The 14646-nt window shown below is 42.7% G+C and overlaps 1 protein-coding gene across 4 annotated transcripts in view; it reads right to left on the bottom strand.

Annotated features, from left to right (window-relative positions):
* The window catches only part of LOC148443252 (uncharacterized), a 41760-nt gene that overhangs the window by 17322 nt on the left and 9792 nt on the right, over nucleotides 1-14646 (bottom strand). For 3 of the 4 annotated variants that reach the window (XR_015875712.1, XM_088463062.1, XM_088463064.1), the window contains exons 2-3: nucleotides 3482-3520; nucleotides 1742-1800 (exon numbers count right to left, since the gene is read on the bottom strand). Coding sequence is in view for 3 of the 4 variants with exons in the window: in XM_088463062.1 (XP_088319188.1) it covers nucleotides 1742-1800; nucleotides 3482-3520 (98 nt within the window). In the remaining variant the exon portion in view is untranslated. The remainder of the gene's footprint in view (nucleotides 1-1741; nucleotides 1801-3481; nucleotides 3521-14646) is intronic. The other variant, XM_088463063.1, reaches the window with a different exon arrangement.

The following is a 14646-nucleotide window of genomic DNA, read 5'->3' as shown; positions in this document are numbered from 1 at the left end:
CTAATAGCTTCTAGGCATTGTTTGTCCATAACTCTTTCTGCATCCAGACGTGACCTCTCCATATCTCTTTCTGCATCCAGACGTGACCTCTCCATATCTCTTTCTGCATCCAGATGTGACCTCTCCATATCTCTTTCTGCATCCAGACGTGAACTCTCCATATCTGTTTCTGCTTCCAGACGTGACCTCTCTATTCCTTTCTCTGCTTCTAAACATGATTTTTCTATTTTCAATTGCATCTCTTGTTCATCAAAGGTGGCCCACACTTTTGCAGCTTCTGCTTTTGTGCGCGCCATTATGGCTGCAATGCTGACAGATAAAGATTTGGAGGAACTAGAGACTTGGGACCTTGTTTGGTATGAAGATGTCGTTTTCTGTGGCATGATGATGGAATGGAAATGCTTGACTGTGTAGAGGCTGCTGTATTGTAATGTGCAGATAACTGAGCTGACACTGTAGCAGGTCTCTGAGTACTCAGGGTCTTGGGACTGTTGTTAGGCTGTTTGACTGTGCAGGGACTGTTGTATTGCCATATGCAGGTGGCTGTATTGACAGTATGAAATTCCTGTGTAGTCAATGGTGGTACTCCTATTGCTGAGCTGTGATGGTTAGACTGTATAGAAACTCTTGTATTGTCATATGCAGATAGCTCAGGCTGGCAGTGTAACAGATCTGTGAGTCAGTATGTGTCCCACTTGCTGACAGAAAGTGTTGCTGATGAAGTCAGATATATGCATCACACGCTGGGAGCCCGATGTTTTACTGTACTGCCCTGCACTAAGTGTCTGACAAATTTGGAGCAGCCAGCATAACCAATACTCTATCTTCCAATAATCCAGTCAGATGTGATCTGAAGAACTGAGTTTATTATTCGATAGAGGAACTTGCGTGGAAGTGATAAGTAATGACAAGTGATGTGAAGTAATGATATGACAAGTGATGTGAAGTAATGTGTTGGTAAAACATCGGATGCTGTACCAGGTTGAGCATATGTAATGATGACTGTCTGGGACCATGTGAAAAGGAAAATGGCTGTTTACAGCTCCTTTAGCCCAGAATGCATTGCTAGACTGCTATGGAATGCTAAGAAGGACAAAATAGATTAGATTTAAACTGCTGCTGTCCTGACCACTAGGTGGGGCTGCTAATGTGAATTAGTGCAACATAACAAACCCTATACTGAAGGCATGACAACTACCAAATAATAAGTTATAACTTCATAAAAATCATGTGGACTCAATTATAAAGAATATTTTATATACAGTATTAATTTCACAATATTTGCAATAGACATATTCACATGACCTCTATATGTTCTATAATTAACAACTGTATTTAAGAAATTTCTCTCTAGATTGTAAACTTGCGAGCAGGGCCCTCTTACCTTGTCTCTTTAAGCCCAATTGTAGAGTACAATGTAATATGCTGGTGTTACTGAATAGAAGTATATGTTAATATATATAAATAAATAATTTTTGGGGGATTGCTGTTGTTTCAGAGGAGCCAGCCAGGATTGCTGAGCCCGGTGGCTGCTAGAAGATTACATTCCTTTAGCCAGCGGCAAGCATCTCTAACATGGTCACATCAGATGAGACAATATCATGGAAAGCCCTGCTTGGCATAATCACATCAGATCCTACAATGCCACTCAAGTGATTAAAGGGCATAATTGATCTAACTATAATGATTAATTACCTTGTAAAAGTATAGTTATAATCCTTTGAATTTAAGCTTATTTTACCTTTATTATATTTGTTAGAAATCCATAAGTGAGAGGAGTATTCTTGATTTTGACCAAGTCTGAAAGAGAAAGAAACATTTGCTATTGACATAACTAATGCTATTTATAAGGATTGTTACATTTTATGCTTGCACACTCCTCCATTTGAAATACTTATCACTATTTCAACAGTGCTTCACAGGAGAAATTTGAAAGTGAGAGCAGTATACAGGAATGGTAGCATATTATTGGATAGTGTGATTATCATATCCAGGGGCAGGTGTACTAAGCTCTGGAAGGTGATAAATTAGAGAGTGGGGAGATGAGTGGCTTGTAGTTTATCATTCTCTAATGTATCACTTTCCAGAGCTTAGTACATCTCCCCCCCAATGAGGATGGGTTTTAAATGTTCGACTTATAATTATGTACATGTAGTTTATTGCAGTGCTCCCTTTTTATAATGCTAACTTAAAACACAAGCTGGAACTGTAATAATAATAAGAGTGGCATTATAAAAAGAATGCAATGGAGTACTCTTTAATGTACTTTAGTGTAGAGAATATAGATCTGTACTCATACACCTAGTATCAATACGCCATATAACTCAAGATGCCTTATGCGACTGGGTCGCACCGAGAAGTGTAGTGTAGCAATGTTTTCTTTAACACACAGATGCTACAAAACACCAAAGTGTACTAAAGACACTGGGCTGTGACATTAACCACACAGGAATTAGTATTAAACACATACAAAGTCACAGATGAAGCACAACAGAACTTTAGAAAGCTTGTAGCACTTGCTATACAGATTCAGACTCATTCACATACTGATGTACAAATGTTGCACATTAAATTGTTTAGTGCAATCTAGCAAGGTAGTTTTAATAAGATGAACATTTTGAGAGAAAAGGCGTTCCGCTTGGCTGAGTCACACTGGACTTGTCACACTGGGGGCGATTCAATTCAGCGGAAATTGAATAGCACTGGGAGGGAGCTCCCAGAGCTATTCAGTTCAGCGCACTATTTAGTCCAACTAATGATTTCTTCTCGCACCCTCTTGAGAGTGCCGGCCAAAAGATTTTTCTCTGGCTGGTGCAGCGCCAACAGACTAGTGGCCAGCACTTTAGTTGGAGGATGACAGTTCTCATGACTAAATACCAAGGTTAAGGTGCGAGAACCAGCATTCTCTGACTTACCTGCTTTCCGTCGGAGTAAACATTGCAGTGAATTGAATAGCGCCGTGAGCTCCCTCTTGGCATTATTCAACTTCCACTGATTTAAATCGCCCCCATGTTTGGTGTGAGTAAAGCCACAGTATATGATCAGACATCTATATACTGTATGTGGTGGCAAGTAAGAATGATATTATAAAAGGGGAATTGTAAAAAGAAAGCACTGTGTTATTTATATATATATATATATATATATATATATATATAATATTCGCGTTACTGTAAATTACAGCACACATGAAGAATAAAAATCTCCGTGTGTGCTTTCATGCACCTATATGATCATGGAACCCCATGTAAATTTCTGAAGGGTTACATTTTCCTATAAATGAACACTTACACTGATAGATTAATAAAAAAAATGTATTTTGATGCATGTTAACTACACTATAAGATCATCCCACTAAAATCAGATCAGTTGCATTACTACATATTAAGATTGTATGAAAAAAATAAAATATAAAATTCTACAAGTTTCTTTGCTCATCAATAGCATCGCAGCATTCATTACACAATGTTTTCATATTTACCTATGGCATAAGTGCCAGACTCTTCAGGGGTTGTGCTACCTAAAGAAAGAAAAAATAAAAACACAGCTTTTACAAAAAAAGCACTTTTTATTTAACTGAATCAAAAAATATTAAATATACATTAGTATATTTGCTTCACTATTCTATATTACTCAGTGCTAAATCAGATAGAATAGTACACCCTTTAACACTAGGGTTGTGCACTGGCCACTTTTCGTGTTTTGGTTTTGGATCTGGATCTTTCTTCATGTTTTGGATCTGGATTGGTTTTGCCAAAACCACCCTTCCGTGTTTTGGTTTTTGTGTTTTGGATCTGTATTTTTTGGGAAAAAAGCATAAAAACAGCTAAAATCACAGAATTTGTGTTTTTTTTGTTCCTATGCTATTATTAACCTCAATAACATTAATTTCCACACATTTCCAGTCTATTCTGAACACCTCACACCTCACAATATTGTTTTTAGGCCAAAAGGTTGCACCGAGGTAGCTGGATGACTATGATAAATGACACAAGTGGGTGGCACAAACACGTGGCCCATCTAGGAGTGATACTGCAGTGGCAGACATGTTGGCAGTTTGAAAAACTAGGCCCAAACAGTACATAATGCAAGAGGTGCAAGATGGAATTGTCCATGGGCCCTCCCACCCACCCTTATGTTGTATAAACAGGACATGCACACTTTAACAAACCAATCATTTCAGCGCCAGGGTCTGCCACATGACTGTGGCTGAAATTATTGGTTCGTTTGGGCCCCCACAAAACAAGCTGCCAATTAATCTGTCCCTGCACAAACTGTCTCTACGGAGGCAAGAAGTCGTCCTCATCCTCCTCATCCACCGATTCCTCACCCTCTTCATTGTAGTGTACATCCTCACAGAGTATTAATTCATCCCCACTGGAATCCACCACCACAGGTCCATCTGTACTTTCTGGAGGCTGGTCTTCCTGGAAGAATTGATCATTCATTTTGATGAACATCATCTTCTCCACATTTTGTGGTAGCAACCTCCTACGCCTTTCACTGACAAGGTTCCTGGCTATGCTAAAAACTCTTTCAAAGTACACACTGGAGGGCGGCAACTTAGGTAAAATAGAGCCAGTTTGTACAGGGGCCTCCAAATTGCCGCTTTTTCCTGCCAGTACAAGTACGGACTGTCTGACATGCCTACTTGGGTGCTGTCACCAATGTAATCCTCCACCATTCTGTCAATGGTGACAGTATCATATGCAGTGACATTAGACATGTCAGAAATTGTTGCCAAGTCCTTCAGTCCAGACCAGATGTCCAAACTTGGTCCTGCCTGCCCTGCATCACCACCAGAGGGTTGCTTAGGATATCTAAGTTGTTTCCTGGCAGCCCCAGTTGCAGGAGAAAATGAAGCAGGAGCTGTTGACGTGTCACATTCCGCTTCTGTTTTCACCAGCAGGTCTGCAGGCTTGTGTCAGCTGGAAAGTGAGACACCACATAGGCTTTAAACCTAGGATCGAGCACGGTGGCCAAAATGTAGTGGTCTGATTTCAACAGATTGACCACCCTCGAATCCTGGCAAAGCAAATGAAGGGCTTCATCCACAAGTCCCACATGCCGAGCGGAATCACTCCGTCTTAGCTCCTCCTTCACTTTTTCCAGCTGCTTCTGCAAAAGCCTGATGAGAGGAATGACCTGACTCAAGCTAGCAGTGTCTGAACTGACTTCTTGTGTGGCAAGTTCGAAGGGCTGGAGAACCTTGCAGAACACAGAAATCATTCTCCACTGTGCTTGAGTCAGGTGCATACCCCCTCCTTTGCCTATGTCATAGGTGAATGTATAGGCTTGAATGGCCTTTTGCTGCTCCTCCATTCTCTGAAGCATATAGAAGGTTGAGTCCCACCACGTCACAACCTTTTGCTTCAGGTGTTGACAGGGCAGGTTCAAGAGTGTTTGCTTGTGCTCCAGTCTTCGGCACGCAGTCGCTGAATGGCGAAAGTGGGCAGAAATTTTTCGGCCCACGAAAGCGTCTCCTGCACGCCCTTGTCATTTTTCTGAAAATTCTGCACCACCAAATTTATTGTGTGAGCAAAACATGGGACATGCTGGAATTTGCCCAGATGTAATGCCCGCACAATATTGGTGGTGTTGTCAGATATCACAAATCCCCAGGAGAGTCTAAGTGGGGTAAGCCATTGGCGATGATTTCCCTCAGTTTCTCTAAGATCTTGCTGGTGGTGTGCCTCTTACTGAAACCAGTGATACACAGGGTAGCCTGCCTTGGAATGAGCTGGAATTTCTGAGATGCTGCTACTGGTGACGCTGCTGTTGTTGCTGTGTAAGGCGATACATCTACCCAGTGGGCTTTCACAGTCATATAGTCCATAGTCTGCCCTGTTCCACTTGTCCACATGTTCGTGGTTAAGTGGACATTGGGTACAACCACATTTTTTAGGACGCTGAGGACGCTTTTTCTGACGTCTCTGTACATTCTCGGTATTGCCTGCCTATTGAAGTGGCATCTAGATGGGATTTGGTACCGGGGACAAGCTACCTCTATCAATTGTCTAAATCCCACTGTACTAATGGCGGATACCGGATGCACGTCTAACACCAACACAGCTGTCAAGGCCTCAGTTATCCGCTTTGCAAGAGGATGACTGCTGCCATACTTCATAGGGAAGGACCTTAGCCGTTCCTTGCCACTCCGTGTCATAAATGGCATATTGGCTATTTTACATTTCTCCTCAGAAGATTTAAATTTATTTTTTAAGGTCATTTTCCTGATCTTTGGCATATGGAATTTTATATGCCCTCTACTATGACATTGGGCATCGGCCTTGGCATAGGCATTTCATCATCTATGTCATGACTAGTGTCAGCAGCTTCAGTACTTGGAGGAAGTGGTACTTGATCTTTCCCTATTTTATTTTTATTGGACAAAGATTTGTCCTCCATTCATGTGATATTGATACATGTGGCTAAGGCGCACACAAACACAGAATTTTTTTTTTTTCCGGCACTTTGGAGGTTACACCACCCTTCAACAGATGAGCCAGCCGGCCCTTGACTTATGACACAAGCACACGCTTGGCACTGCTACTTTGTTGATGCACATGTGGCAAAGGTGCACACAAGTCGCAAACACAGAAATTATTTTATTTTTTTGGCACTTTGGGGGTTACACCACCCTTCAACAGACGAGCCAGTTGGCCCTTGATTTATGACACAGGTGCACACTTGGCGCTGCTACTTTGTTGATGCACGTGCGGCTAATGCGCACACAAACAGAAACAAAAATATTTTTTTGCATTTGGTGGGAGCACACCTGATGGACAGAGCAGCCCCTGGACAACACTACAGCACCCCTTTGGGACTACAGACTTTATGGACTTTGGAGTGGTCACAGCCCCAATGGACAACAGCAGCACCAGCACAGCAACCCTCACCCTCCCTCCCTCTATGGACAACACAGCCTTTATGGGACAACATCACTGCACAATACAGCCCAGACAGCCCCTATGGACTTTGGACACAGCCCTATGGACAACAACAGCACCAGCACAGCAAACCCCACCCTCCCTCTTCACTGTCCACAGCCAGAGTGAAAATTGGTGCTGACACAGGGCCCTTTTATAGAATCCAAAACCTGCGAGAATCCGACAGTGGGATGATGACGTTTTGCCTCAATTTCATATCCGAGCCAGGTGGGAAAACCGAGCTGGACACACATGCACTCATTCTGATCTTCAAGGCCTAGAGGACTAATAATTATTTGCAGAGAACTTAAATGGATGTTCACTTACAGAAGTGGCTTTGTGACAGTTATACTATTTTACTAATTGATATGAACTGTATTGTGGGTTTACTCCAGTGTGGTGTTACCCAGTATCCATTTGCATTATTGGTTCTGAGCAATACCACATAGCTAGATAATGGATTTGGCAACAACATGATGTTTGTTCATAATTGTTTTTCACATTGGAAGTTATACTTATAGTACCAGCATGAAGCACAATTTAAAGCATTATAACCCTGTGGTATTTACCAACAAGGGTGAGGGAGGACAGACAATAGGATCCCAGAAAACCAGAGGTTTGTGTCATACAGTAGAATTATCTTGGCAAAAACCATTGCCTATACTTGCAAAAAATTTGATAGATGTGTGCTCGCAGAACATTTGAGTCTGTATCAAATATCCTTAAGAATATCTGAAGAGTCAATTATGTATTTATTTGATGTGCTGAAAATAGCATGAAAGTTGTACTTATTATATGTTAATTTAAGAAGTTTGGGTTGATACAATATTTTATGTTTGTTAAAGGTTTGTTTTATTACTATTATATACCTCTTCTGTAGAATAGCTTTGGACCAGTAATACATAATTGTCAGATACTTGACAGTTTTTGTGAAGGCTGCAGGCTTAGTCAAGAATGGAAGTCACGTGGGTCACTTCTACTGAAATTTTAGTTGATAACAGCTGGGATTCCAGGTCTGGTTACAGTGGTACAAAATAAACATTTTAGAAGGCTGTAGAAACATGCCTCTATAGGAACATCTGAGTATAGAAATTCACAAATTGGAGTACTTTTAGGGTGATACAGTATTTTGGGATAATTTGTAAGTTTGTTTGTTTGTTGTTTGTCTGCTGTAGAATAGCCATTAAAGTAATTTCCAGTCTGTATTTTAAATGGTACATGCTTCAGCAACACTTAAAATAATGAGCAGATCATACGCAATGTTTGCCCAGTTAAGGCAATTATTACCAATTTGGCTAAATTTGAATAACCAGGACTGTAACATTAATTTACCAATCAAATATAGGATTGAAGACTTCTTTTCTTGATGCAGGACGTGGGAATATTTACAGAGGTTTCTAATAAAGTCAAGGAAAATCATAATTTAACAGAGAGAAGAGTATATTCTTCAGTATTTTAAGACATCTACAAAGGAGGATATGTTTGAATCACTTGTTTAGTTCTGCAACAAATTTATCATATTCATTGTTATGGAGAATATAATCATGTGATCTACCATTAAGTAGAAAGTGATTACGATGACCAGATCATATAAAAATTGTGAGTCCTTTAACAAGAGTTTGTAAATATGAACAAAGTTAACATGTTGCAAATGTTAGTACTTAGAATACATTTTTAATTAAGTAAAGAATGCCATGAGGTAGGCAGGTAGGTATGTATAAAATTTAACTAAAGCAAGATGTTTCAACAGAATGCGCCTAGGCTGCTAAGGTCAAATCCCCCAATAGGATGCACCCCAATCCTTCAATCAACTGTAAAAATATATAATAGGAGGACCACACCCAAGCACCATTAATTTATTAATGGCGCTTGGGTGTGGTCCTCCTATTATATATATTTACAGGTTTGTATGTATGTATGTATAGAATACATGACTAAGAAACAAGGTCAAATATACAACTGTATAATAAAACTGACCGATGATAACACAGCACATGAATGTCACACTTAATGTGCATGGAGTGCACAGTATAAGCTGGAGAAGAGGCCTGGGAAAGGCATGTAAGTATAGCAAATGGGAGGGGGCAGGATGGGACATGGTATAGCAGGGGAGGCTGCAGATGCAGTGTCCATTTACTAGTAACATTGTAAATAATAAGAAACAATGTATTATATTTAAACTAGGGGTGAGCGGGTTCGGATTTCTGAAATCCGAACCCCCCCGAGCCCCCCCGATCTGAGGCAGATCCGAGTCAGGCTCGACTTTTCCCGCCTGACTCGGATCTGAAATCGAGGCAAAACGTCATCATCCCGCCTTCCGAGTCTCGCGGGTTTTGGAACCTATATAAGGTACCCGCGTCGGCGCCATTTTCTCACTCGGCTGTGGACAGTGAAGAGGGAGGGTGGGAGTTAGGGCTGGCTGGGCTGTGGAGTGTACAGTAGTGTAGTGCAGAGTAGTAGTGTTGTGCTGTGCTGTGCTGCGCTGTGCTGCTGTTGTTCACTACTTCAAAGTCCATAGGGGCTGGCTGTGTTGTGCTGTGCTGCTGTTGTTAATAGGGGCTGTGTCCACTACTTCAAAGTCCATAGGGGCTGGCTGGACTGTGTTGTGCAGTCAGTTGTCCAAAGGGGCTGTGTCCACTCCAAAGTCCTGTGCAGTGTCCCAGTCCTAAAGGGGTGCTGTAGTGTTGTCCAGGGGGTGCTCTGTCCACCAGGGGTGCTCCCCCAAGTGCTAAAAAAATTATATTTTTAGTGTGTTTGTGAATTGTGTGCGCAGTAGCCGCACGTGCATCAACAAAGTAGTGCCAAGCGTGCGCCTAGGTCATAAGTAAAGGGCCAGCTGGCTTGACCGTTAAAGGGTGCTGTAACCCCCAAAGTACACTCCAGTCCAAACCAAAAAAAAAATTATTTTCTGTGTTTGTGAATTGTGTGCGCAGAAGCCGCACGTGCATCAACAAAGTAGTGCCAAGCGTGCGCCTGTGTCAAAAGTAAAGGGCCGACTGGCTTGACCGTTAAAGGGTGCTGTAACCCCCAAAGTACACTCCAGTCCAAACCAAAAAAAAAATAATTTTCTGTGTTTGTGAATTGTGTGCGCAGTAGCCGCACGTGCATCAACAAAGTAGTGCCAAGCGTGCGCCTGTGTCATAAGTAAAGGGCCGGCTGGCTTGACCGTTAAAGGGTGCTGTAACCCCCAAAGTACACTCCAGTCCAAACCAAAAAAAAATTTATTTTCTGTGTTTGTGAATTGTGTGCGCAATAGCCACACGTGCATCAACAAAGTAGTGCCAAGCGTGCGCCTGTGTCATAAGTAAAGGGCAGGATGGCTTGACAATTAAAGGGTGCTGTAACCCCCAAAGTACACTCCAAACCATAAAAATATATATTTTCTGTGTTTGTGAATTGTGTGCGCAGTAGCCACACGTGCATCAACAAAGGAGCAGCGCCAGGCGTGCGCCTGTGTCCCATAAGTAAAGAGCCGGCTGGCTCATTTCTTAAAGGCTGGTGTAACCCACAAAGTGCACTACTCTCCAGCAAAAATAAAAAAATATTTTCTGTGTTTAGCGGCACGTATATATCAAATCGATATAACAAAAATGGAGGACAAAACTTTCTCCGATAAAAATAAAATAGAGAAAGATCAAGAACCACTTCCTCCTAGTGCTGAAGCTGCTGCCACTAGTCATGACATAGACGATAACATGCCATCAACGTCGTCTGCCAAGGCCGATGCCCAATGTCATAGTAGAGGGCACATACAATCCCAAATGACAAAGTTCAGGAAAAATGACCTTGAAAAAAACATTTAAATCAGCTGAAGAGAAACGTAAACTTGCCAATATGCCATTTACGACACGGAGTGGCAAGGAACGGCTAAGGTCGATCCCTAGTATGTTCATGACTAGTGGTTCAGCTTCACATGACGATGGAAGCCCTCCTCCCACTAAAAAAATCAAACAAGTTAAGCTGGCAAAAGCACAGCAAAGAACTGTGCTTTCTAAGAAGATATCACAAATCCCCAAGGAGAGTCCAAGTGTGGTGGTGGTTGCGATGCCTGGCCTTCCCAGCACTGGACAGGAAGAGGTGGCTCTTTCCACCATTTGCACGCCCCCTGCAAGTGCTGAAAGGAGCACCCACAGTCCACTTGCTGATATGCAAATTGAAGATGTCACTGTTGAAGTACAACAGGATGAGGATACTGGTGTATCTGGCGCTGAGGAGGAAGTTGGCGAGGAGGATTCTGATGGTGATGTGGTTTGTTTAAATCAGGCTCCGGGGGAGACAGTTGTTGTCCGTGGGATGAAAAAGCCCATCACGGTCATGCCTGGGCAGAAGACCAAACATTCCACCTCTTTGGTCTGGCAATATTTCTATCCAAATCCGGACAACAATTGTCTTACCATATGTACCTTATGTAAAGGTGGAATAAGTAGGGGTAGGGACGTTAACCACCTAGGAACATCCTCCCTTATACGGCACCTGCAGCGCGTTCATAATAAGCTACTGTCAAGTTCAGAAACTTTGGCTAAGACCGTAAGCAGTCCAGGGACACCTAAATCCCGTTGTCCTGTTGTATCCAAGCGCCTGCAAACCACACCGTCAACTCCCTCCTCGTCAATTTCCTCCTTAGTCAGGATCGGAAGTAGTCCTGCAGGCCATGTCACTGGCATGACTGACTCTCCTATCCCGGATTCCTCCGGAGGATCCTACATTGCTTCGCCTCCTGCTGCCACTGCTGCTGTTGCTGCTGCTGGGAGTCGTTCATCATCCCAGAGAGGAAGTAGGTACACCACTACTTTAACTAAACAATTGACCCTCCAACAGTCCTTAGCGAGGAGGATGAAGTACGACAGCAGTCATCCTGAAGCAAAACGTATAACTGAGGCCTTGACTGCTATGTTGGTGTTAGACGTGCGTCCGGTATCCACCATTAGTGCAGTGGGATTTAGACAATTGATGGAGGTAGTGTGTCCCCGGTTCCAAATCCCGTCTAGATTAAACTTCACTAGGCAGGCGATACCGAGACTGTACAGAAACGTCAGAAAAAGTGTCCTCAGTGTCCTGAAAAATGCCATTGTACCCAATGTCCACTTAACCACGGACATGTGGACAAGTGGAACAGGGCAGACTAAGGACTATATGACTGTGACAGCCCACTGGGTAGATGTATCACCTTACGTAGCAACAGCAGCAGCGTCACCAGTCGCAGCATCTCAGAAACGCCAGCTCATTCCAAGGCAGGCTACGCTGTGTATCACCGGTTTCAGTAAGAGGCATACCGCCGACAACCTCTTAGAGAAACTGAGGGAAATCATTGCCCAGTGGCTTACCCCACTTAGACTCTCCTGGGGATTTGTGATATCTGACAACGCCACCAATATTGTGCGGGCATTACATCTGAGCAAATTCCAGCACGTCCCATGTTTTGCTCACACAATAAACTTGGTGGTGCAGAATTTTCTGAAAAGCGACAGGGGCGTGCAGGAGACACTTAGGGTGGCCCGAAAAATTTCTGGCCACTTTCGCCATTCAGCGACTGCGTGCCAAAGGCTGGAGCGCCAGCAAACACTCTTGAACCTGCCCCGCCATCACCTGAAGCAAGAGGTTGTGATGCCATGGAACTCAACCCTCTATATGCTTCAGAGGATGGAGGAGCAGCAAAAGGCCATTCAAGCCTATACATCCACCTATGACATAGGCAAAGGAGGGGGTATGCACCTGTCTCAAGCGCAGTGGAGAATGATTTCTGTGTTGTGCAAGGTTCTCCAGCCCTTCGAACTTGCCACATGTGAAGTCAGTTCAGACACTGCCAGTTTGATTCAGGTCATTCCCCTCATCAGGCTTTTGCAGAAGCAGCTGGAGAAAGTGAAGGAGGAGCTAAGACGGAGCGATTCCGCTCGGCATGTGGGACTTGTGGATGAAGCCCTTCATTCGCTTTGCCAGGATTCCAGGGTGGTCAATCTGTAGAAATCAGACCACTACATTTTGGCCACCGTGCTCGATCCTAGGTTTAAAGCCTATGTGGTGTCTCTCTTTCCGGCCAACACAAGCCTGCAGAGGTGCAAAGACCTGCTGGTGAACACACTATCAGCTGAAGCGGAACGTGACACGTCAACAGCTCCTTCTTCATTTTCTCCTGCAACTGGGGCTGCCAGGAAAAAACTTAGGTATCCTAAGCAACCCACTGGCAGTGATGCAGGGCAGGCAGGACCAAGTTTGGACATCTGGTCTGGACTGAAGGACCTGGCAACAATTTCTGACATGTCTACTGTCACTGCATATGATACTGTCACCATTGACAGAATGGTGGAGGATTACATTGGTGACAGCATCCAAGTAGGCATGTCAGACAGTCCATACCTGTACTGTCAGGAAAAAGAGGCAATTTGGAGGCCCCTGTACAAACTGGCTCTATTTTACCTGAGTTGCCCCCCCTCCAGTGTGTACTCCAAAAGAGTGTTTAGTGCAGCCGGGAACCTTGTCAGCGAAAGGCGTAGGAGGTTGCTTCCACAGAATGTGGAGAAGATGATGTTCATCAAAATGAATTATCAGCTCTTCCAGGGAGACCAGCCTCCAGAACGCACAGAGGGACCTGTGGTGGTGGATTCAAGTGGGGACAAGTTAATACTTTGTGAGGATGAGGATGTACACACTGTAGAGGGTGAGGAATCGGTGGATGAGGAGGATGAGGATGACATCTTGCCTCCGTAGAGACAGTTTGTGCAATGACAGATTAATTGCCAGCTTGTTTTGTGGGGGCCCAAACGAACCAATCATTTCAGCCACAGTCGTGTGGCAGACCCTGGCGCTGAAATGATTGGTTTGTTAAAGTGTACATGTCCTGTTTATACAACATAAGGGTGGGTGGGAGGGCCCAAGGACAATTCCATCTTGCACCTCTTTTTTTTCTTTGCATTATGTACAGTTTGGGGCCTAGTTTTTCAAACTGCCATCTTGTCTGCCACACAAATTCTGTGATTTTAGCTGTTTTTATGCTTTTTTTCAACAAAAATACAGATCCAAAACACAAAACCCAGAACCCAAAACACGGAAGGGTGGTTTTGGCAAAACCAATCCAGATCCAAAACACGAAGAAAGATCCAGATCCAAAACCAAAACACAAAACACGAAAAGTGGCCGGTGCACACCCCTAATTTAAACTCAAAACATTTAACATGTAAGTGCCATTGAAATGTAGCTTATAGGGCATAATACGAAAAATAAGGAACTCAGAATATGTACTCAAGGAGACATCCTTGATATAATAACTAGAAATCACAACAGATTAGGTCGTAAGCTTTTAACATTGTCAGAGATATATGCAATTGTTCTTAAAACTGTATACGATGAAAATATGGTGGCATTACAAACCTGCTCATTGTAAAAAGTTAGGTGTACAGATCATTTATAATAGTATATTGAGGGTATAATAAGTAATATATATTCTTAGCATAAAAACAACACTGTTGCAGTATGTATTGTAACCCGAATTTTATGATTTATAAGAATCTGAAGTTCATTTACAAAAATATTTGAAATTATATTTTCATATATACACAAAAATTTAAATTGAAAAAAAAAACTATTAAAAGTGTTTTGAGAAGAAAGTGGTGACATAAAACGGAGTGATATAACTGTATCATGTAACCTAAAATGTCTTTTTATTTCTATCCAATTGATAAACAAATCATTGTAAAAGTGAAAAGGAGGGGTTATATAGCAA

Source organism: Taudactylus pleione, unplaced genomic scaffold (assembly GCF_031769625.1).
Source record: "Taudactylus pleione unplaced genomic scaffold, aTauple2 ptg001314l, whole genome shotgun sequence".
Classification (NCBI taxonomy): domain Eukaryota; kingdom Metazoa; phylum Chordata; class Amphibia; order Anura; family Myobatrachidae; genus Taudactylus; species Taudactylus pleione.
This window is presented reverse-complemented; position numbering and strand designations above follow the sequence as displayed.